At 36.5% G+C, this 24,618-nt stretch overlaps 1 protein-coding gene across 23 annotated transcripts in view; it reads right to left on the reverse strand.

Annotated features, from left to right (window-relative positions):
- Nucleotides 1-3,440: 3,440 nt before the first annotated feature.
- LOC105323136 (microtubule-actin cross-linking factor 1) overlaps nt 3,441-24,618 on the reverse strand; it is an 83,489-nt gene continuing 62,311 nt past the window's right edge. For 12 of the 23 annotated variants that reach the window (XM_066065004.1, XM_066065001.1, XM_066065002.1 and 9 more), the window contains 43 exons: nt 24,129-24,449; nt 23,649-23,855; nt 23,338-23,451; nt 22,964-23,077; nt 22,566-22,778; nt 22,268-22,429; nt 21,951-22,121; nt 21,255-21,581; nt 21,079-21,163; nt 20,729-20,952; nt 20,364-20,570; nt 20,132-20,251; nt 19,701-20,027; nt 19,361-19,567; nt 19,098-19,217; nt 18,836-18,944; nt 18,252-18,478; nt 17,700-17,924; nt 17,391-17,492; nt 16,343-16,513; nt 15,879-16,034; nt 15,452-15,775; nt 15,152-15,322; nt 14,825-14,980; nt 14,241-14,447; nt 13,822-13,941; nt 13,485-13,651; nt 13,161-13,320; nt 12,776-12,970; nt 12,336-12,464; nt 12,049-12,192; nt 11,644-11,832; nt 11,363-11,517; nt 10,884-11,028; nt 10,609-10,771; nt 9,399-9,628; nt 8,490-8,607; nt 8,342-8,365; nt 7,842-7,874; nt 7,428-7,487; nt 6,182-6,354; nt 5,641-5,803; nt 3,441-5,321 (listed from right to left, as the gene is read on the reverse strand). In XM_066065004.1, the coding sequence (XP_065921076.1) occupies nt 5,017-5,321; nt 5,641-5,803; nt 6,182-6,354; nt 7,428-7,487; nt 7,842-7,874; nt 8,342-8,365; nt 8,490-8,607; nt 9,399-9,628; nt 10,609-10,771; nt 10,884-11,028; nt 11,363-11,517; nt 11,644-11,832; nt 12,049-12,192; nt 12,336-12,464; nt 12,776-12,970; nt 13,161-13,320; nt 13,485-13,651; nt 13,822-13,941; nt 14,241-14,447; nt 14,825-14,980; nt 15,152-15,322; nt 15,452-15,775; nt 15,879-16,034; nt 16,343-16,513; nt 17,391-17,492; nt 17,700-17,924; nt 18,252-18,478; nt 18,836-18,944; nt 19,098-19,217; nt 19,361-19,567; nt 19,701-20,027; nt 20,132-20,251; nt 20,364-20,570; nt 20,729-20,952; nt 21,079-21,163; nt 21,255-21,581; nt 21,951-22,121; nt 22,268-22,429; nt 22,566-22,778; nt 22,964-23,077; nt 23,338-23,451; nt 23,649-23,855; nt 24,129-24,449 (7,440 nt within the window). In that variant the 3' untranslated portion in view covers nt 3,441-5,016. The remainder of the gene's footprint in view (nt 5,322-5,640; nt 5,804-6,181; nt 6,355-7,427; nt 7,488-7,841; nt 7,875-8,341; nt 8,366-8,489; nt 8,608-9,398; nt 9,629-10,608; nt 10,772-10,883; nt 11,029-11,362; nt 11,518-11,643; nt 11,833-12,048; nt 12,193-12,335; nt 12,465-12,775; nt 12,971-13,160; nt 13,321-13,484; nt 13,652-13,821; nt 13,942-14,240; nt 14,448-14,824; nt 14,981-15,151; nt 15,323-15,451; nt 15,776-15,878; nt 16,035-16,342; nt 16,514-17,390; nt 17,493-17,699; nt 17,925-18,251; nt 18,479-18,835; nt 18,945-19,097; nt 19,218-19,360; nt 19,568-19,700; nt 20,028-20,131; nt 20,252-20,363; nt 20,571-20,728; nt 20,953-21,078; nt 21,164-21,254; nt 21,582-21,950; nt 22,122-22,267; nt 22,430-22,565; nt 22,779-22,963; nt 23,078-23,337; nt 23,452-23,648; nt 23,856-24,128; nt 24,450-24,618) is intronic. The other 11 variants (XM_066065005.1, XM_066065018.1, XM_066064996.1 and 8 more) reach the window with 10 other exon arrangements.

Genomic DNA, 24,618 nt, shown 5'->3' on the forward strand with positions numbered 1-24,618 from the left:
AAATGATCAGTCTGTCCAAACATCTGTCCATCTAACATTCCTTGCCTAACCATATTTTTTCTCCCCTTGGCCGAATCTGGTTCATACTTCTCCCACAGAGAGTGCATTTGGGTAAAGGGTTCTAGTGACCTTGAACAAGTTTTTAGGTCAAGGTCATATTAGATTTTTTGTGATAAATCCTTATCCAGACCATATATCATCTCCCCCATAGCCCAGCTGACTCATACATTATGTACAAAAGGCCCATGGGCCACATCGCTCACCTGAGGAATAATAAGTATGATAAAATCTGCTTAATGGAGTCATGATAAACTACCGTATCTGGACAATGCAGTATAATACTTGTATAATACTTGTAGATCCTGTATAAATTTAAAAAAAATATATTTTCCCCCTGGATATTCTTATTTATTACATGTATCAATTGTCACTTTTTTAACAGGGTGATTTCATAGTCATATCACATATTGAGCATTGCAGTTCTCAAAAAGATCATAAACAATTGTTTATACATGGGATATAAACTTACATTAGACTCTGAACCCCTTCTGAGGCCAAAGAGTCATCCACGGGCCAAAGTCTAAACAATTTCACCTGCCGGATGAGTTTCTAAGTAGAAGATTTTTAAAGATAATTTCGACCCCCCCCCCCCCCCCCCCCATTGTGGCCCCATTATATCCCGAGGTGGGAGGGGGTCATGTTTTTCACAACTTTGAATCTTCACTACCTGAAGATGCATCCATTCAAGTTTTAGCTTTCCTGGCTGATGAGTTTCTGAAAAGAAGATTTTAAAGATATATATAATCTATATATTCCTGAAACTCAGGTAGTGTAGATTCAAAGTTGTGAAAATCATGACCTCTATGGGTAGGGTGGGGCCACAGTGGAAACGAATTTTTACATAGAATTATGTAGAGTAACTCTTTAAAAACCTTCTTCTCAGAAACTTATCAGCTGTGTGTTTCTTTTAAATTGTGTAGACTTTGGCCCCTGGACAATTCTTGGGCGTTACAAGAGGTTCAGAGTTTGATGTAGGTTTATATTCCATATACATAAGCAATTGTTTAGGATCTTTTTGAGAACTGCAATGCTCAACATGTGTTATGACTAAGAAATTATCCTGTTAGAAAAGGGACTAATGATAATAAGAATAAGAATATCCAAGGAGCTAGTGGATTTTTATTCATGTATTATACAACATTGACCAGATAGTTTGTAATTATGATTCCATTAAGCTGATTTTATCATACTAATTGTTCCTCAGGTGAGCGATGTGGCCCATGGGCCTCTTGTTATTGTTCGATTAATTCGCTAAATATATAGACATGACACACGGTATGTAACCCCTATGCTGTAAAATCAACGCTATGTAGAGAGCTAACAAATCAGGTACTCTTCACAAGAACTGGTTTTTCAATCTTATAATTCATAATACTAGTATATCAAATCAAATAACCAGATAACAATAGTTTTTTTTACTGAATTAATATACCCCCCCCCCCCCCCCCCCCGAATACAATGTTTATCACACGATATAGAAATATTAACCATAAAATCCTTCAGTCATTTCAGATATCATTTAAGTACGTAAAATTTGTTCATTGGCTCTAAACGCCTGACTACTTCTCAAACCAGTAAATCCTCGTTAATTCAAACAGATGTAATGAATATTCATGTAATAAGTGATTCCCATAGAATGCTATATGAAGACAAGAGAAATTTATATTTTGTAGTGTTCTGAATCGTACTGAGAAATCATTTTTATTCGAGGGGGTCAATGTTCGTGGATAGCCAAAAATTTTCTGTATATAATATAAGATAAGTTTAACAAAATTTATTTAAGGAATAACCGCTTCGCGGATTATAAAGCTTAAACTGTCCCAACCCAGGTTATACTCGTATAACTTGTGTAGACATTGAGTTCATTTCTTATTTATCAACAACATTTTGCTAAATATAAAGACATGACACACGGTACCTTTTATATTATAAAATCATTTTAACGCCTTGTAGAAATCAGGCGCACTTAACAATAACTGGTTTTCAATCTTTATATTTATCCCAAGCTCAGACTTAAGCTAAAACTAGAAATCTACATAAATACTCAGTTACTGCTAAATGTTCAATAACAGTATCCCCTAATTCCCAAAGTCAAGAACACCCCCGCGATGATCATGTTCTAAATTTTTTTATCCAACCTTACGGCGGAGTGGAAGGGCCAGATAAAAAAAATCTTATTTGTTCAGACAAATTAGCTATTTGTTCAGACAAATTAGCTATTTGCTCGGACAAATTAGGATTTGTTCGGACGAATTAGCTATTTGTTTGGACGAATAAGTTATTTGTTCGGGCGAATTTGGATTTGTTCTGCCGATTAAGTTATTTGTCCGTTTGTTCGGACGAGTTAGCTATTTGTTCGGACGAACTGCAATTTGTTTGGACGATAAAGTTTTTTGTTCGGACGAAGTGGGATTTGTTCAGGGGTGTTGGAACAGGGGCGGCAGATGCGGTCGCCGCCCCAATAATCTACATCTATAAACAAAAATCAACGTGTAACCTTTCGGATCCAGATGATTATCTTACATAACCAGTGCCATGACATTAATTCAAGGTCATACCGTATACTATTGTTCAAGATCACATTTGCGGGTTCACTTTTTTAAAGATTTATAACTTAGCATAATCTTTCCAAAAATAAGTTTGTTTAATTGAAACATTTTTTTAAAAGATATATAGCAATTTTAAAAAAATAGGACATTATGGGCTTCTGGTCTTTCAATTTAACAAATTATCTCTCTTTGAAACATTATCAATCATCAGGCAAGGCAAGGCAACTATCTTTGATATTAAAAAGGTTTCTTTATATTAAATCAGTAAAAATAAATAAAATATTGCAATACCCACCTATAATTAAGTAGGTGGAAAAGTCTGTACAAATTTGACCTTTTAATTGACACAATCCATACAGTTGAACTTCGATATCTCCAATACAATGGATATGTGGAAGTGATTTTTAAGTCCCAACCACTTATTTTAAAAGGATTTTACCCTCGATATCTGAAATACTTGGATATCTCGAAGTTTTTAAACTGTCCTATCTAGTTCGAGATAACGAGGTTTGTCTATTTTTAATGTTCATTACCGTTATATATGTATATCGGCAATAGAGTTTTCTTAAGAAATTAGTAAATTTGTCATGCAATACTTATAAGCGTAAAAAAAGTAGATGTATATGTCACAAATATTCACCTGGAAACTGATTTTTGGGCCATTACACTTAATATTAGATGTAAAACTGAGATCAAAACATCTTGCTAGCCAAAGGTTTATGGTCCACTCCAGAGTGGATAAAAAAACCCTTGACTAGCAAAGATGAAATAAAAAGTGAACACATCTAGGTTTTATGGGCCTAAATCTCTGAGAAATCACATGCAGGCAAATGAGATTCTATATATATTTATTAAAAATACTTGCATTTAAGCAACACCCTGTACAAGTAAACACAGGTACATAGCATTGTAGAACTCATTCTTGCAATTGAAAAGTGCAGGCTAATAAACTGATCACTTACTTAAATTACAGATCACAGGCTACTTCAGTATACATGGAGTACAGGCATATATTTCCCCAACCCTTGTATTAAGTGAATTAAAATAAATCAATAATTGAACAGTACATTGTTTTCTTTGTTCAGTTCTGTAAAGATTATTCCCCTTGATGATGCAATGATGACATCATCGCCTGCTTAGCTGACAATGATGCCAAAGACACAGGATGTCATTCACAAAAAAAAAATGGCGCAGGCTGTGAATGTTTATACACAATAAAAAAAAATATAGTGATATCACATTTTGCTAATATTAAATAAATAGATGATTCACAATTTACATAGGCTTCTTTAACTGTGATAAAACATGTAGCAGTGATAATGACAATGAGGGAAAATAAACCCATGATAACTCTCAGATAACCACAATGAATAATCCAGGACCACTGCTTAATGGACATGCAGTTCTACAAGGGACACTGAAACCCCAAAATTAACTACCAGCTACTCTTTTTCCGATTTTCATGACAATTACAATAAGTCACATACAAATAAAACTGACTTCACAGTTTGGAGTTCATAATTAAATCCCCCAAAATCATTCAAGAGAATATCTTCTTTTAAGCAAAACATAAAAAAATAGATGTATTCATCAAAAATCTAAAGTGCTCATTATGTTTTCTTCATATTGCATGGGAACTCCGTAGCAAAAAAAGTTAATATAAATAATCAATATCAACAAATACTTATATATCGTACACCTACTTAATTAGATGAATCTTAAAAGACATATAAAGAACAAAGAACAAAATGATATGTGTTGCTGTCCTCAGAAATGTAAAGGAGTTATCCATTCAAATTCAAATAATATCCATATAAAATCAAAATCGTCATTCATTGAAAATCAAAAAACTCTATACAGCAACACATCACGATACAGAACAATAAACTTTGTAAGTAGATCAAAACAGAACTGAAATCAACAGAGCTCTAGGGTGTACAGGAAGTTAAAAATAAACACGCCTAAATGGAACTAACAACAAACTTGCTTTAACAACCATGAATATAAATGCACCCAGCATTAAAACAAGGGCTTAGCACACATGCTGTATGTACATAAAAAAAATCATCAACTGTCGACCAATTTGCACACGAGGAACAGATCCAGTATGTCAGTGCTGTTATACACACAGTCAATACAAAATATTAACGTACATCAAATACTTTACTTACGTAAAAACAGTATTTTCCCACAAACGTACATCACTGAGGTCATATATTAAAGCTTTTCATGGAAATTGACATTGAGTTAAAGCACAGCACCAAATTAGCATTACTTTAAGTGTAACATCGAACAGAAAGCAGGCGTTAGTCTGCTGTTTGATTATCAATGAGTATCGTCGATTGTCTCGTAATCAGTATCGCATGTAGGAGAGGAATGCTTAAGTAAATCACATGACATTTATCCATCACTTTTTAGGAGTTGTGGAGGGTTTTGGTATTCTGGACCCCCTGGCAGAGGGGGAAGGTCCCCCTTTCCCTGATGGTCCCCCCTTTACTGAGGGAGAGGGATTGCTGGCTGTCCGGGTCTTGACCACATGGGTCTGATAAGTCACTACAGTTTGATTTCGTCCACCAGAAGATTTGGTCTCATGCTGAACAGTTGTGTACATTTCCGGTTCACTGATCTCAGAGCATTCACTTTCCGCTCGGCTGGGTGGACGACTCCCCCCTCCTGTGCTGGCACGACTAGATCTTCCACTGCTGGGAATAGCTACAATGAAGTTGTCAACTCAGTAAAAGTAAGGGCATAAAAAGAGTACAGTTTTCAGTTTATAATGGGACAACCAAAGTATCTTTCTAAATATCTACACTGTAGGTCTAAATAATTTTTAGCTAACAGTGTAATGACATTGGTATCTTTCTATATCTCTATATCCAGTGGTTATATGAAGGTCAAGTGTTTCTGCATTACATTGTCCATGGTGAAGTTAAGTATAGAGATCTTTTAGGTGCGTCATAGACTTTTTTATATGTCTACTCTGTTGCTTTCAAATCAATGAAAAAGTGGATACAGATTTGATAATTCTTACCTGGACTGAAAACATTACGTGGTGAGGCTAAGTATCGCGTTCTTTTGGGAGTGCTGTCTAGGTGGGGCTGGGACATGATCTGTCTGACCTCGCCGTCAGGCCCCGGGGTAGACCGTGCTCCGTTCTGTCTCCAAGGGGTGGAGTGAACAGATTTTTCTCTAATCTGAAACATTTAATTTATCAATATAATATCAATATATTATACATACAAGTACAGTTTGAAACCAAAATCAAAACCATACTACTTTTTACTGTGGCAGCAAATATATTTACATCGTGATTACAAAAAGGGTTAATTCTTTTTTCGTAGTTTATCTGCATTGTTAACTATAAGAAATTGAATAATTATTTTGCAATTGATTTAATGTGTTTAAGATTACACCACAAAAATATAGCAAAAATAGCACCATGCAGAAAAATCCCGATATATGATAGATGCAAAGATTAACATACCAAACTTGGTACCAGATAATGCATGAGTACTTATTTTTTCAGTTTCATATAATAACACATGTATTATAATGTGGTTTCCATTTCATACTTTAGTAATGGGCCCAGTTGCTGAACTTGGTGATCTTGTACTCCAGGAGGCTGACGAACTTCCGGAGTGGGAGCTTCCGCTCGGACTCTTGGAAACAAACGGACTCATGGACTGGCTGACTCCCTGTGCCAGAATGAACTGTTCTCGGAGCTCTACATTTGTTCGGCCCTTGGCTGAAAGAATCAAAACATCCCATGGATTATTTCACAGTACAAGTAACAAATCAGAGGTAAACTATGAAAAGAAATTCAGAAAAACTAGAACATCTACTGAGAGTACATTGAATTAATTGTCTACATTCAGTTTAGATTTAAACTTAAGCATGAATTCAACATGTAAAAGATTTAATTTGCATCAGGAAAAAATGGCTATGTTGTTAAAGAATGAGCTGGTTCACTCATGACTTAATACAATGTACGCAAACAATATCACTATTAAGGTCAATTAATAGGAGCATGCATTTCAAGATCAGTCTGCTTGACGTGGCATCATTGTTGTCATATACAAATAACTCAATTCTTCTGTGAGACTGCTTCATAAAATCTACTCAACAAATTTGTAATGTGCCATTTCAGTAACTTAAATTTGCCTATAATTAAACCAATTAGAATCTGAAGTGCAAAAACCATCTCATTCATCAAGAACTAATTATAACTGTAAATCAAAGTTCAACTCCATAGTTAATCTTCTGTGTATTTGATCAAGTCAACTAACATGAGCACAGTATATACTATAAATGTAATTTTTGATGGAAGTTGGTAGTTTTATCAAATATAGATTATTAATTTTCAATGGCTAAGATGTTCATACATGTTTCATCCAACACAGTAGAAATTTAAGCCTAATTCACACATTATGAATATCTGCAATTCATGTTAAATTATTTACAGTTACTATATACCATGGGAATTGAAAACCATTAAAAAATATGACTATTACATGACTGTATAGTTATTGAGGGTAAATTATTCAGCATCAAACATTCTTTTTTTGGAAAAGTAGACAATTATTTTAAAATGAATACTGGATCACACTGTACATGCAAATAAAATATTTTGAAGCCATGGTTCTGGAAGTTAAACACTTCTCTGCAAATCTGAATTCTATTAATAGCCATGATGCAATAACAAAAATAAATTTTCATTGCTGTAATACCATTGGATAAAAATAACAACACAACAGTAAAAGATAAAACTACAACAAACAAAGCATCTGTAGGTTGCTAGGTGACAATTGCAGTTCATACTTAGTTGTTCTGGTGTCATGATAACCTTGAACTGAAAACGGTTTCTTTTGCGGAGACCTACTACAGCAAAGAAAAGATAGACACATGGAAAACCAAAATACCGAAAAAATGAAACAGAAGGCGATGAAGAAACCCACATGGTAATGAATGAACATAACACAGTAATGAACTGAAATGTATATGCGACAATGGTTTTCCCTGGCAAACCCAGAATACAAAAATTTAAAATAAAAATAACTTAGTAAAAATAATATACCGATCCAAAAATAAAGTATAATACATGTACTCTGGTACAATGGATGCAGATAATCCCATTTCCAAAAATGATGAAATAAAATTTGACTGTAATGGTACAAGTAATTTTTGAAAAAGGGAACAAAAATCCGTTTGCAACGGAAGCTTGATTGTACTCACATGCCGGGCACGTCTCAAAATGTTTACTTAAATCTGACAAAAAGTAAGTTTTATAGTCAAAACTCATTGCAAATTAAAGATTTTTAACCTGATTAGCACAAATTCATAAGCTGCTGAAAAACTCAAAATACAGCTTGCACAAAGCATAATGCTGTGGCCACAAGAAAAGAAATACAATGGATGAAATTTTGTCATTTCAAAGGACTGTGCTCCAATAAAATGAATTATAAAGGATGTGATGTAAGACCTTAATACAGGAACAACCCAAACTGAATAAAAGAAAACTGCAGCCTTAGAATTTGTTGGACTGAGTTTTGTACTGCAATGCTGACTTTCACATAGCTATGTATAACAACATATGCAAAGATGACATGAAAAAATGTAGGATGACATATAAAAATAAAATCTCTGGCATATTACAGTAAATAAAGTTAGCTTAAATACTAGGTAGATAGCATTTACATGTATAATTTGATAGCACACCTAAAAGCCCAACTTACAAGGGAAATATTTCAGATATCTTGCTGAAAAACCACACAACTCTGTAATTTCATTGTTATAACATAACTTCTAGAAATATTTTACAAATATAGAAATATCCGAGTAGAGAATGTTGTAAAGCATATCAAGATTTGGGGTAGACTTTACCTCGACAGGGGTCGTTCTTGACCAGGAATTCGTCCAGGGCCACCCATCCACCACCCACACGGACCATCACCGTACTGCGCAGGATTCTCACCAACCGCAGCTTCTGAGAATCTCCAAACTGAGAGTATAAAGGAGAGCCATGACCAAAACAGTTTCTTATTTTTCAGAACAATGCATTTCAACAATAAAATACTTCATGACAAAGAAGCGGACGAGGAGCTGATTTTGTTAGTGATATTATACATGTACATCAAAAATAATTTCTTCAATATCTTCAAATAATAAATATAGGATCTCTCATGATTTGCGATGATATATGATTTTCATCCAACAAGCTGTGTGTTTTCTATCCCCTCACCAAGGCTCAGGGATAGAAAACACAATTCGTTGGATAAAAATCATATACCATCGCAAATCATGAAAGATTCTTTTTATCATATGTTTTACCAAGTATTTTGTTAATCCCAACTTTTTTCTGTAAAAATTGTAATTGTGAGCCGCAAAACACAGTATCTACAAGACGCCAACAACTTTAAGCATGGAAAAAAAGTTCCTTGAAGTTTAACACACAGACATTTCATTTTCAAACATTTTTTTATGAATTCATGACAAATAACTGAAACAACATTAAATGCTTCAAATTTACATCTCAACACCCCTCAACTGAATTTAAAATTATTTACTTTTTTATTCTATTTCAATCAACTGCCTAAACCTACGTAATATGTTAAATTATGACATCATGTGGCGTAAGAACACACAGTGGAAAATCTAAAATTTATCCCATGAGTGATATCCACCGTATATTGATATAAACATAATATGATAAAACATTAAAATAAATAAGGATGGCTAGAATCCTATAAGCTGTTCTGTTATTTATTTTAAATCAACAACATCCAGTTTTACCCGGTATTTTCCTTCTCCGATTTTGTGAATCTTGAATTGTTTGACACAGGTACACTTGGAGACCTGGTTCTTGACCTCGTCATTGATTTTCTCAGTGTCGGTGATTGGTTTCTGGGGCTCTCGGTCGGGTTTGAGGGCGTTCACAAAGTCCTTGTAGTCAATGAGGCCACTCCCGTCCCTGTCAAACATATTGGCTACCGTCTCCATCTCCAACTGACTGGTCGGGAATTCTGTGAAAATAACCATAAAAGTTTTTTTAATTTATACTTCACCAAAGAAAAAAAGGATGCAAATGGTGGCTAGATATCTACCTCAGAAGATTGAAAAGTTTTAGTTTGATTGATTAGAAATGCAATTATTTACATGTATATGCAAAATATTTTTAGGGTATAGATGACAAGCCCATAGGATAAATTAAAATATCACTTTAGATTACTTAATATTCCTTTATTGTTTTTTGCTGTGTCTGAAAAACAATAAATTTTCCTATGAAAGAACTGACATTTTTTGCAAGAATTACAGCGAATTACAGAATACCTGTAGAGTTTTCAATAGCTTGTTGGATTGCTCAATAGGGTATTCAATTTGGTCAGCAAGGTATCACATCAGGTTTAAATCTAGGTCCTGTGGTTACTCAAGTGTAGATGCTTATTTTGCACTCAACCCATTCATTTTACACAAAGAAAACCTCTAGAACACTCCCTCCTATTGTTAGCTATTCTATTCATAGACTTTTAAAAAGGAAGTTCACCTGGACAGCACTGGACTCTATAGAGCATCAATTCTGCTTGGAGTAATTTGAATTTTGTTTTTCAAAAAATGTAATTCAAAAGGCAGTTCTGAAGAAACAAACAAAAGAGACAAGCATAACTTAAAAAAGGAGGTATTTTTCACTGCAAAAAATCATTAAACATTTTGGTTCCCTGATTTTTGGTGCATCTTACAGCACTAATATTTTTTTTTGTGCTCACTGCTTAATTAGTTCAGACTTTTATAGCAGTAATGTAGGATAACAGAGAGAAACAAAAAGGCCCAAAACGTGCAAATGTTAACCAGATTAACTCACTCTATTGCTGTCATACCTGAGTAATCACATGACCTAGATTTAAACCTAATGTGATACCTTGCTGACCAAATTGAATACCCTATTGATCAATCTAGCAAGCTATTGAAAACTCTACTGGTATTCTGTAATTCGCTGTAAACTTACTGGTAGCAATTATGCCGTCGATGAATTCCTTCCTTGAGACTCTGCCGTCTCTGTCTCGGTCCTGACGACGGAACATATCCATGATTCGTGATTTATTGTGTCTCATAAATTGAAGGTATCGTCTTCTCCAGTCATCAAATTTAAAGTCCTTTAGTCTCTCAACCTAGTAAAGTATTAAAAGAGCAAAAATGATGAACACATCCAATAGTTTTCACAACAAACTATTGCAATCAAATACTTTAGGTATTTTCGTAGGCTGATAATCAATTGTTTACCTCTTCTAGGTAGTCGAGTGCATCCCGAAGTTTCCTGTGGCGATCCATGGCCATCAACCATACAGTCCTCCATTTGATGAAGAGAGCCCCGACTCTTGGATTTCTAAACACTGGCTCAGGGGTCTTCCTTCCACTGGTGTCCTTCCTAGATATCCCAGAAAAATATGTTATATTTATCATTGTAAGTATAGGTTTTCCATGGATACCACATGGATGAAAAAAACCCAATCATTTTTCTTTTCATGATGCTTGGTTTGAAGTATTTTATGTGTAGTAAAGCCAAAACACTCAATACATTTTCCATGGTACTTGAACATTCATGCACTTGTCTGTGACTTCTGACCTTGGATGGTCGAAAAATTGACATTTCTCTTAATGATGTTTGGTCTAAATATTGCATGGTATGCCAACATTTCTGAATTTTCTACAATATATGTACATGTACAATATATATCTCTATACTGTCTGTGACCTCTGACCTTGGAGTCCTGATGGGGGTGTGTCTCCCTGAGGGTGAGGCCTTCAAGACGGGGATCTGAGAGGCAGACTCTGACACTGAGGTTCCCCTTCTGCGGTCCCCTTTAGTCAGTTTGTCCACATCCGGTTGTTTTGAAGACATGTCATTTTGGAAATCCTACAGGAAAAAATAAAATATCCATAAAACTCACTGATCTACATATACTTGTACTTCTACACTACTCAAATGTCCATGGATATCTGGCATCTTAAATGGAAATTCCTAAAAATTCCAGATTCCTACCTGATGATCCTTGAGTAGGTCCATGATGACCTGGATGTCACCTGGAACTGGTTCCTGATCCAGACCCATCAGGTTGGTTTCTGCTCCGTTTAGCCAGGCAAGCAGATCATCTAAGATGGCGTTGTTGCGTCTCATGGTCTGCAGACCTTGTGCTAACTTTATGCCACGCTGCTTACACATGGCTGTCACCTTTTACATAAAAATATACAACAGTCATAGAATTTTTTTTATATTTCATATTATATCATAAAAGTACTTAATATACTTGTAGTCTGAACCATGTACTTTTTTTGTGAAATATCATTTTGCATTTCAAATCTTCATTAAGTATGTTGAAAAGGGCTATTGAAAAAAAAATTTACTTTGTTATTTGTCAACATATGACTTGTTTAATGTGTTTCTTACCTCTTCCCATCTGGCTCTGAGAACTGATAGCCAGTGCTTCAAAGTAGTCAGAGCATCTGGGTGACACCTCTTTAGGATATCTTGTCCTATACTGAGAGTTTCTCTTAACTTTGCTTCTTGTCTCATTAAATCCTCCTCAAATTTCTAAAATTAAAACCACATAATGAGTAACTATATTACAATCAAGTAAACATTCACCAACAGAACTTACAGATAATAATTATCTTCTTTTACACATGACTGGATCCATGATGTGCCTACATGTATATCAGAACTTTGGACATTACCTTGTGCTCCTCAATCTGTTTGAGGAGGGGCAGCTCCTCCTCTGGAAGGGCTCCTCGATACCTAAGCTGTCGCTCAGCAGATGCCAACCAATCCAGCAAGCCCTGGCCTTTCTGGTGGAAGTCTTCAGCCTGCAAAAGCACCAATTTAAAGACTTGAATGTCACTTTTCCTATTAGGAACTTTCAATATGTACATGCTTTCATCGTAATTTGCACAGCACCAATTTTCATAAATTATTTTGTTGGGCAGATCAAGGAAAAAATAGTTAATTGAAATGAAAAACATGGAAACAATTTGTATTGGCAGAGCCACTGGCTACAAATTGGCATTTTCTGTGTATTTTAAAAATCCATAAAAACTGATGACAATGAATATCATAAATGAAACCATGGGAGAAGATATGATAATACATGTATGAGGTTTAGGACATCAATACTGACCAGCTTATGAGCTTGTTCTAGCTTCTCCTGCTTGTTCACGCTCAGCTTACACACTCTATCCCACATTGTGGTAAGCTCGATAAGCTCAGCTTGCTGCTGTGTCATGTCATGTTCAGATTTGTCCAGCATTTCCTTGGCTCTCTTTCTGACAAAAGCCACTGTGTTTGAGCGGGCCCCCAATTCATGCTGGAATGCCTGCAAATGAAACCACACAATAAATTAACCATCATTTTATAAATAACCCAACAATACCAATTTTTGATGAAGCCACTTATAAAAGACATTCATATTATCAGTACCAGCTGTTTAATAAAAGTTAAGGCCTGGTAAGGATTAAGTAATAATACTTTAATATCGATACATGTAATTATCTCCTCTGACAGACCTTGTGGATTTCCATCAGATTGTTGACGGTGAAGACGTCCCCGTACACAGGTTGGTCCTCCACCAGGGTTGGTTCAACCTTGGCCAGCCAATCCAGCAGGGCCTGCAGAGCTTCCGAGAACTGACCCGAAAACAACAAGGCCTCTTCCAGCTTCCTTTGTCTGAAAAACGAGGTCATTCCAATCCATTATAAGAATTTGAAAATTGTATCCAACAAATTTAAAAATTTTAATTATAAACATAAGTAACACAGTCTTAAAATCTAAACATTAGTAATACAGTCTTAAAATCAAATGGACTAGGGGAATGGTTGACTTAGCCTTACCTGTCTACAGACTTGGCACAAAGGGAGTTCCACTTGGCCTTCATGGCACTAAGTTTCTTTTCAATTTCTGGTCTGTCTGGTTCGGGGCTCTTGTCTTTCATGGAGCGGCCCATTCTATTCACACCATCGTAGATAGGCTGCTTAGCTCCGAGACTTCTCTGGAATTCCTGTTCAATAGAACAATGTGATGAGAAAGAAGAACCATCAGGACATATTTGCTCAAATCAAAATAATGTTTAGGAGACACATACCAGGTAGGTGGTATAGCTGTAGAAAAATTGCACAAAATTAAGTGTCATCTTTCTCAATTGTTTTTTAAATGTTCATGAGATCTTACCCTGTGTTTGATGATCTGTGCTTTGATGGTTGCGTGATCGTTACTGACAGAAGTGTCAGCATCCAGTAGGGTCTCAGCTTTCTGCATCCATTCCATCATATCTTTCCACATCACAAAGAACTGGAAAATCAACCAGACCAATCATGCAGCACAAAGTACAGAAAAGCTAATCAACCAATCAAAGTGTCAGTATACAAGTAAAACTCAGTCACAGCAATAGCTTAACATGAATTCACACTTACAATGAAGTCAGTTTCATTCCCCTTATTTTAAAACAGCATTATAATCCTATCTGATATAATGAATTAAGTTATCACACATGAAAATAGGCTCATTCCCGGTTCTTCCCTATGAAGCATAACCAAAATGGTATTTTGATACCACAGAACACTGATCTGTGTGCCCCTATTGCCCCTCACCTGTTTGGCCTCCTTGTAGCCCCTCTCTAGGTGCCTGGTTCGCTCCGCGCTGCGAGACACGATCTTCTCCCACCGGTGCTGAATGCTGGACAGCAGGTTCCTGATGAGAATAACGTCCTGTTTCTGACTGAAGTACTTGAGGTGGGTCCCAGTTTTGTCCAGGGCTATCATCCTCTCCCGGTTCTGGCTTATGTCCTTCTGAAGGACCTGCAAGTTCATTTGTGAATGTTAGTGCTAGTTTGCCTATTAAATCAATGCAGAAAATTTTCAATATAAAGACTATCATCCATGTATATTAGCTGAAGGTTTCACTCCAATCTATTTGGAAATGTATTCTTTTATACTTTGTCAACAATTCAGATTGGAATCATGAGATAACTGATGTTTCCTCAATAACATGAAAATGAATTTAAAAGAATAGATCCCTGACTTTAAAAAAAATTGTCAATATTTTTCCATATATGGTTATCAGGTAAACCACAAAAATGTTCCAGTTTTTCATGCTACATAAATCTTATGGAAATAAAAGTTCATTTGAGAATAAAGTTTTCAATCAAATAAAACTGAATACACTATTCTGTTACCTTTTGGTCCTCTATCTGTTGAGTGACATGTTCGAGCAGGCGACTGACTGGCTGTAGATTGTTCAAGGTCTTCTCTGTCTCTGTCAGCCATTGAATGAAGCTGTTCAGGTTGAGGTGGAAATTGTCAGCCTGTTGCAATGCATCCTCCAATTTTTTCTACAAAATACATGTATATACATTAAAGATTCAATATGCTTAAATGTGCATAGTTTCATGGCCTGGGACCAGACTTGGTGCATAGCACTTTTTTGACAAACCTTAAGTTTAAGACTTTCAATGAATAAAAAATCTTTGACTGCAACATTAGAACCAAGACCTTGCTTTTACCTTTTTGTCTGCTGCTCTCATCTGGATGTTCTTCCACCTCTGTTTCAGCAGCTCCACATTCTGTTTGATGTGGTTGGCAGAGGCACCCTTGGATTTACTGATTAGACTTTCGCCGTCTGATACCGTCTTCTTCACTTTCGGTCCTGTCTCATCCAGCTCCTCATACAAGTTCTGAAGAAAGATTAAATTTTATTAATCCTGTATTTATAAGTATTCATAAAATTATCACAAATATTTATGTTTTGTGACATCAAATTTGGGAACTCTTGACAAGATTTTAAAGAACTTTGGCCAGCTTACCATGAATCTTTCGAGCTGTTCTTTGGCAGTTTCTGGTAATCCACCAATCTGAGTGGATGATATGAGGTTTCCCTCCAGATCCGAAAGATGTAGGAGTAGATCCTGAAGTTCTCCTGTGAAGGACTTGGCCTCTCGTAGAGCATCCTTCATCTGTTTGAATTTGTTGGCTGATTTTTTCTGTACTTTCTCCCACAGTTCATTAACGTCCCCAAGCTTTCTTTTGATTGGTGTATCTCCTCCGTGTTCTGTAGCAAGGACTTTCTTTCCTGCCTCCTTGACAGAGTCTACACTGTCTCGATGGGCATCCACATCATTTTGTATGATCTAGATAGAAAATTTAATGAAATTTAACAAACCAGTACTCAAAGAATAAAACTTTACAAACAAATATTAAACAACACCGACAGGATCAACAAAGCAATCTCACCTTAAGCTTGGCTAGCTCAATCTCGATTTGTTTTGGGTCACCAAATGTGGAGGAAATGTCATCTACTGTCTCATCAGTTTTGTCCAGCCAAGCTAACAGCTCATTCAGGGCATGCTCAAACTGTCCCACATTCAACATGGCCATTTGTAGATTTCGCTACAAAATGTAAAAAGGTATTTCATACAAACTCGTCCAGATAAAACTCCTCATTGTTGCTTTGAACGTATTTCAATACAGTTCCACAATACACATCAATTTACAGTCAAACCTAGATATTTTGTACTCCATAAGAGCAAGACAAAGATGTAAGATCTATGAGGAATCGATATGAGATAAATATACATGTACTTATGGACTAAGTGGTTGGGATTTTCAAATCATTGCAACCTTTTGACATATCAATGAATATTGAGACATCAAAGTTCAACTACATATCTATGCATGTTACTGGTTTGAATTCCTACCTGTCTTTCACCGATTCCCTCCAGCAGGTTGTCCCAGCGTCTGTTGACCGAGGACAGCGGTTCCTTGACCACCACCTGATCTGCAGGCTGGGCATCCTTGGCCAGGTCCTGACCTTTCTGGTTCAGTGACTCAATATCCACCTGTTTGGGTTCTACTTCGGTTTTCAATTCCTAAGATAAAGCGAAATCAAAACAATGATCGTTCCAAAGGACTATATATGATAAGGGCCTAAAATGGCCCCCTAAAATGAACATCATCATTTTACTATCATTCTTTCTTTTCTTAGTACAGATATGTATGTGATGTGTTTACATAATATTCATTTTGGTTCAAGTGCCCACAATTTAGAAATATGACATTGTAAAGACAACCTTTTCCCGCCATTTTTGCATTTTTAGCGTAAAACAGCTTGTTTTCAAGCAGTTTTTCAGTCTGAAAACATAGAACGCATTCTTAAACAAATAAAATATTTTAATCAGAGATGTATCTAGCCAAGACTAATAAGTGACAAAAAAATTGTCCTTGTTCAAGCATGCGCTCTAAATTTCCCATTCGTAAATAGATAAGAAAAATGCCTATTTTTGGCTGATTTTGATTGAACTATAGAAATGGCGTCACTTTTGACGTCATATACTACCAGTGAGTGCAAATAAATATATGAAAAATATATTTTATATCAACTCTTCTAAAAAATTAGTTAACATTTTATTGTACCCAAAACACTTAAAAAATGGCGAATTATGGGGGCCAAATTTAACTCTTATCATATATAGTTCTTTACAGTAACACTTGTCTATTGGAAGTGCCAGGGAGGAACATTTTGATTTGTTATAAATGTAATTTATCTACTTAATAAATGTTTTAAGACTTAGAGGAATGAAAATCACTTCAGTGTAAGTGCTTATTTCTATCATTAAAAGTGTGATCATTTTAACTTGTTTTACTGTGATAAAATTCATCCCCTGAATATAAAAATTTCAAATTGGAGTGACAGGATATAATTTTTTTCTTCAGAGAATGACTCTCATGCATTTACAATTTACACACCTTCACTTGATTCCACTGTACTTTGATAGTGTCAAAATCTGAGCCAACTGGAGTGAACTCTCTCAGGCGTACCTCCCTCTTTTGCAGCCAGACCAAGATTTTCTGAAGAAATTTTGAAAATTTAAAAATGATTCAAAAATACATTTTTTAGCAAGTGAATACAATTATGTTTCTCTAAAAAATATGAAATAAGAGAATAAGCAATTGAAAAATGACCATAATGTAAGTTTACACAGATACCCAACACTGGGTTATTAAAAGGAATAAAATATGTAACTACTCTTTGATTTTGATATCCACATTACATACCATCAGTTCATCCTGGAAATGTACAGCCTTCTCCAACGCGGCCTCCAGAGTTCTGGCTCTCTGCTCGTACTTTTCTGTGACTTTGTCGACCTGAGAGCTGGCATCCTCCATGTTATTTTGAACTTCTGGCTGTTCTGGTTCACCGACCATGGTCATCAACTGCTCTCCAGTGATGTTGAAATCCTCCAGGTCTACCTGCGTAGCCTCAATCTCCTCTTTGAGAGTCTGGATCGCAAAAATAATAAATAGAGGTTCCCTCACTAAATAAAACTCAAATTTTTCTTTTTAACTACAACTTTAACGGCAATGAATAACTTGGGTTTAAATTTTTCTTACGCTTCAATCAAAACAACTTTTGGTAAAAAACAAAACGAAAATTACTTTTGGCAATGACTTTAGAATATCCACAATGAAAACTTTTCAAAAATGTTTTTGGATATTTTTCCTTGGGGTGGGTGCTCAAGCACCCATAAAGAACTGTATTTTGTTTCTCCAAATAAAAACAGCTATCTGCAAACTTGTGAGCGAATGGACAATGGCGAGCCATATTACCTCCAGGAAGTCCTGCTGCTCCCTGATGATGGCGGGCTCCAGGGCGGGGGGATCCTGGGAGGTGATCTGGTCCTGGAGGTCCTTGACCGTGCTACACAGGTTGTTGTAGTCCTCCCAGAACTTCTCCGACACCTCCAGCGTGTCCTCGAGGTCCTTGCTGCGGGCCGTGGACAGCTGACAGATGTTGTCATACAGACCCACCAACTCGGACAGCTTGGTCTTTACCTCTTTAAACAGTGAAAAGACATTGAAGAATTCGTCCTCAATCTACAAGTGCTTTTCTCCCAAACTCTCTTTCTGCCTCTCAAAACATCTATTTCTTAACATGTTGTAAACACTGTAACTATCCCAATCCCCCTCTCCTATTTCCTCACTTCCCTCCCTAACATAATAAAACATTTTTAAGTTATCTTTGCTTTGAATTTTCATGTTCCTCACATGAAATGAATATATTCACATTAGCATTAAATCCTATATATACATTGCACAGGCATCTATAAATAGTTTTACAGTATATACATGCACATTGTTCTATTTAATTATATTCAAAATTTCCCTGTCTCCTCCTCAGGAGTTGCCCTCACCTTGTACAGCAAAGTCCTCTTTGTCCCCTGCCTGCTTAATCAGCTCCTCAGCCTTGTTCTTAATGGAGGCCAAGGCGGTCTGTCTGGAATCTACATCCTCCATAAAGGCCTGCAATTTTGTTATAACATCAAAAGCTAAATAGATATTTCATAGAAGCCAATTTTACAGTTGGAATTAATTATAGCTTAGAGAATGTTGGAACAACTGTGAAAGAGACAGAGCAGTTTTTTTATTTTTATTTTAGAATACTGGATGACTAACCTTGACTTCTGCCAGTTGATCTTTGATTCTATCAGGATGGGCAGAAATTGGTTCAGCATTTTCCACCATCTCATGAGTGGAGGTAAGGGTATCCAAAATGTCCTCTAACTTGTCAGTAAACTGAAGAAAATCATTCAAAACATGATGAAAACTGCCTACAGAAGAATATGCATTACACAACCAGTGTGGTACAACAGTTATCACTGTACGAAACCATAAACACTTGAATGAGTGTCTTGCTGACCATTTACAAAAGCTCTTACTTCTGCTGACTGCTGGAGGGCTTCATCAATAGACAGAGACCTGTCCTTGAGGTAGTTTTTGATGTCCTCCATCTTGGAGTTCTGATCATCCATGATCTTCTTGACCTGACAGCTCTCCTGTTCTCCACACATCTTGATCAAAGCCCCACCAGTTTTGTTCAGTCTGTCAACATCAGGCTTGTGGTCCTGTACTTCTTGCTTCAGAACCTACAAAATATCAGAATAAATTTATTTTCTGGTGCACTAACATGCTATGTAATGAACATTAAAATTATAGAAACACTCATGCAATTCTAAACATTTGTCTTTTTGTCTTTTCAATTTCCATTAATCAACATACCTTGATCTGCTCCTGTTGCTTTTTGACCTGTTCTGCATCAATGGACATAACTTTCAAGTCTGCCACAACCACAGCAGCCTCCTCCAGCCAATCAGACAAGTCCTTATTTGTCTCCCAGAAATGTTTAGCCAATGGGTGAGCTTGTTCCAGAGTCCTTTGTTTTTCCTGGCCCATCTTCCACACAAGGTCGGATTTATTCTTCAGATCCTCCACTGCCTCACGCAGTCTGGGGTCATCCTCCAGTGAGCTCTCCCGCATCATCTTCTTGCCCCGTGTGATCAAATCTCTGGATTTTCCTTTCTGTTCTGTGATTTCTTCATTCAGCTCCTGGAAACACAACGATAAAAATTCAGATTAAGTATCCATGCAACAACTCATATCCCTATTTCTCTCTTTAAAAAACTGTCTTGTATAAATATGTGCACATGTACCTTGATATCTGCCAGTTGTTTATCAAGTGTATCAAGCTCTGTGCTGATTGGTGGAGAACTGAGAAGGGATTTTTCCTTTTCTCCAAACCAGTCAAGCAGATCAGCAATGCTTCCAACAATCTGAAATAAACCAGTATTGATCAACTTGTTATTCATCCCTACACATCAAGTGAAGGTAATACATAAAATGAAGTTTCTCTACCACATGACTAAGACAATACATGACACACACCTCAGATGACCTCTGCTTGGATTTGGAGACTTTCTGTGACCGGCGCTGAATCTGATCGCTGACTGCATCGTATCTCTGGAGATCTTTCTTCATGGTTTCCTCCACTTTTAGCCCAGCATCCCCTGGGGCCAGATCAGACAGATTACTGCCATCTTCTTTCAAAACTTCAAGAACTGGCTGGATGTCCTGAAGTTTTTCCATGAATTTCTAGGGGAAAACAGATTTTTTTTAAATTTAGAGGAAATCATCTTAGTTACAATGTAAAGTATACATTCTACATGACTCCATTTCTTTCAAAACTTACTATATCTGCACTTTGACCTAGTTTTTATGTCTGCTTTTTTGACCTATGAACTTTCACCTACCTGTACTTGTTCCTCTGCCTCTTGACCTGTGGCCTCTTTGGTACGGAGCTGCGACTCAGTTTTGAGGACCCAGTCCAAGAACTCTGCATGTGCATCATTGAAGTTTTGGGCCAATGGGAGAGCTTCTTCCATTTGTTCTGTGGAGTCTATCACTTTATCCCTCAGCTCTGTGAATCTTGCCTGCACAGAGTCAATTTTCTTTTGCACAACTTTGACATCATTGCCTACAAAAGAAAAATACATGTAAAGCTTGCATCAACAACTGTATGTAGCAATTACTTGTATATGGATACAGAAAAAAAAACAAGTTTCCCATATTTGTCTATTAAGAAAATCAAACTAACATTTACCTTTGCAGAAATCCTGCAGATCTTTTCCTCTTAGTGCTAGTTCTTTCACTTGATCAGCCTTAGACTGAACATCTCTATCCATGTCCTGATTATAGCAGAAAAATATAAGTATATGTACATACAACTGAAAGCAACAGAAAATTTAAAACTAAAAAAAAATAAGACGAGTTTCCTACCTTCAGTGCAGTTATAATATTTTCAATTCCTTGTGTATCCATGGCTGATGGTTCAAGGGAGGCAAACTTCTTCTCTGTGGAGTCCAGCCAGGAGGTCAGAGGTTCATGCAGGTCCTGGAAGTCTTTGGACAGTCCCAGCATCTCCTCCAGGATGTCCAGTCTGTCCCGTGAAGTGGCACAGACGGTCTCCCAGCGGCGGTCAAGCTGAGCCACCTGGTTCTGGATTCCTTTCTGCTCCTGGGGGTTCAGGCCCCTCATCAGAGATTCAGCGGCGTTCTTGGCAGATTTGACACTGGGACTTCTATCCTCCAACATCGTCATCAAAAACTAGAACAGAAAAAAGGTCAACAAAATATCATGTGATTGCTGAAATGCATTGTTATTTCTAAAAACATGTCGAAATTCATATTAACTAAGAAAACATTTAACATCATATATCCAAAAAATTTAGATCTAAATTTTTTCCGGAACCCATTATATTTATAATTTCTATTTTATATACATTGTTTTACTACATTCCGGACTATTTTATTATGTATTGAATTTCAGATGCCTTTTCATGAAATTTATTTTCTGACCATAATTTCTTAATATTTTGACAATGCAACAAAAGTGGACCCAATACACTGAAATGATTTCACATTTTGAGTACTAGGATCACAACAAAGAAATTCATACGCAGATGTATGTTTATACCTTTTGTTCCTGTAGTTGTGTTTTGACTATCTTGTATTCTGGGGACGGTGCTTTCTGGTTGGCAATAGTCTCCTCTGTCTCCTTCAGCCAGACCAGTAAGTGATCCAGGGCATCATGGAATTTACCTGCCTGTAGCAGACTGTTGTCAAGATTGTGTTTCCTCTCTGACACCTGTAAATAAGGACAACAAGATCATCATCATATTTATTATCATTATCATCAAATGGATAGCAAACTATATTTCTATGTGGGCATTATTTTTTGGTCACTAATTATCAGAAATACTTAATGGTCACAAAGTAGAGCGATTTACTGACCTTCTTTTTGAGGTCTGCCCACTTGTCATTCATACTCTCAAGCTCCGCCTCTAACTGCTCAGTGTTGACACCTGGGGCTGCGGTTTGCATCAGGTTCTCCACCATGGAGCTGCCTTCTTCCACTCTCTTTTGAAGAGGCTCGAAGACAGAGCTCTCAAACATCTATGAAGTTAAAGGAACAGGTTTTATAATTAATCTCAATCTTATATAATCTAACCTTTTTTTCTGTTTCTGTGTAAACATCTAACAGTTCAATGAACCAAAAATAAGAATGCAGTTTGTATAAATGAAGGTTTACGTGAAGTTCTTCCTGTTGGCGTTTGATGGCGTTAACATCTGTTCCAATTGGTTCATGCATGTCTAGTTCATCAGAAGCCCTGTCGATGCTGGTTCTGGTTCGCCTGAGATGATCGATGGCTCTGTCTAGAGTATCCAGCATATTCTCTATGTCACGCTTACAATTGTCAGCTTTGGATTTCAAATTTCCAAGTTGGGTCTTCAGAGCATCAATCTGTAAAACACACCATCAGCATGTTATAATTTGTATTTTCTAAAATTTACATTTGTTCAACTTGTTCAAAAGAACTTATCCAGTTGAGTACTGCACAAGATGACCAGATTTTCTATCATAAAGTCCCTTAAAAAGCAGGTTGATTTTTAACCCACAATGATATTTGACAGTCAACAGTTACTTACTGGTGCCTCTATCAGTTGAGGATCTGTCACATAGCCAGAGGACTCTAGGTTCTTTCCTTTCTCCTCAGCATCAGCAATTCTGTCCTCCAGTGAAATCAGCTTCGACAAAAATTCCTGCAATGATGAAATTCATTCATTTATCTAGCATGTACCAAAACAAGTTTAGTCCTGTCCACTGAATATATCTCATTAATATGTATGTGTGCACATTGCACAGAAGATCAAGTTGTGAAGTAAATAAGACAAATCAACCTTCGTTTTACAGAAAGAGGAGCATTCATCTAAAAAATAACAGTATACTTGTCATTTAAAAAGGTGAGCGCTTAATCAGCAACATGCTGATTTAACATTACAAAGAAGACGCATGTTCTCACCTCAGCCTGTCTGAGTTGAGTCTGGAGTGCATTCTCATCCCTCTTCACTGGTCCTATCGAGTTCAAGTCCCCTTCATAGCTGGACATGGTGGCACCAACTGAGGAAAGTTCATCCTGTAACAAAACAACTCATGTAAACCTAAATCCCTCTCAGTCAGACTTATCAAAATGAAATTTGTTCATATATAGTTACAGAAAAAAATATGCATTTATACAACCAATGCAAAATTTTCATTAGCAGAGGAATAAATGCTGATCATTTCAGGTACATGTACCTTGCGTTAAATCATAGACTGATGCAGTGTTCTCACCTGGAATTCATTGACCACTTGAGTACCCTCATCGAGTTCAGAGAGCAGCTCAGCGATGTTGGTCTGGAGGTCCTCCTGCTTCTGTTTCTTGTTCTGGAGGTCCCTCTCGAGGTCGCTGGTGCCAAGCCCTGTGTTACTCAGGTCCTCAATCACAGCTTCCAGGTAGTCCATCTGGGGATGGAGTCCATCCACATCATCTTGTAAGGCCTTGAAAACAATCATACCACATTAATACGGAAAAATGACTTCCAACAAAACTAAATTCATATAAAGTAAACATATACACATTGTATGTAATGATGATTATTCGAATAAAAGGCCTAAATCTACATTAAATTATCTATCTTCATCAACTATCATTGAAATGATAGTTGATCTATCAATCATTGAAATGATAGTTGATTTAAATTTGATGATAATAATGATGGTAATAATGATGAAACTACCCAAAAAATTATGAAAACATGACCAAACTCTTACTTTAATTTTATCCGCATGTTTGGGATCTTTAGCCGATGGTCCAATATTGTTGTGGTTTTTCAGGGAGTCCTCACATTTGGTCAAATTGGAACTGTAATCCTTCATGTTGTACTGGAAGTCGTCCAGTTTCTGCATCAGGTCCTCCAGACTCCTCACCCTGTCTGTCACCCCTTGATCTAAGCTCTGCCATTTTTCTGACACAACCTGCATAGCTTCTTTTGCAATTTCTTTATCTTGTTCAACAAGACTAGCCAGTGACTTTCCTTCACTTTGTAATTTCTCTAGTTGAGGAGCATGTTCAGCAACTTCTGACTTTAAGCTCTGTAGTAAAAAAAAATTAGTAGATTTCCCTGGTAACTTAAAAATGAATAGATATAGTGAAGAATAATGATACAGTTCACTTTAGAGATAACTGTTTGGCTTTAATGTCAACAGGTACTGTCAACAGAACAACAATAAAAAAACACCTCAAAATATCATACATTCAATT

This window comes from Magallana gigas, chromosome 7, assembly GCF_963853765.1.
Source record: "Magallana gigas chromosome 7, xbMagGiga1.1, whole genome shotgun sequence".
NCBI classification, from domain to species: Eukaryota; Metazoa; Mollusca; class Bivalvia; order Ostreida; family Ostreidae; genus Magallana; species Magallana gigas.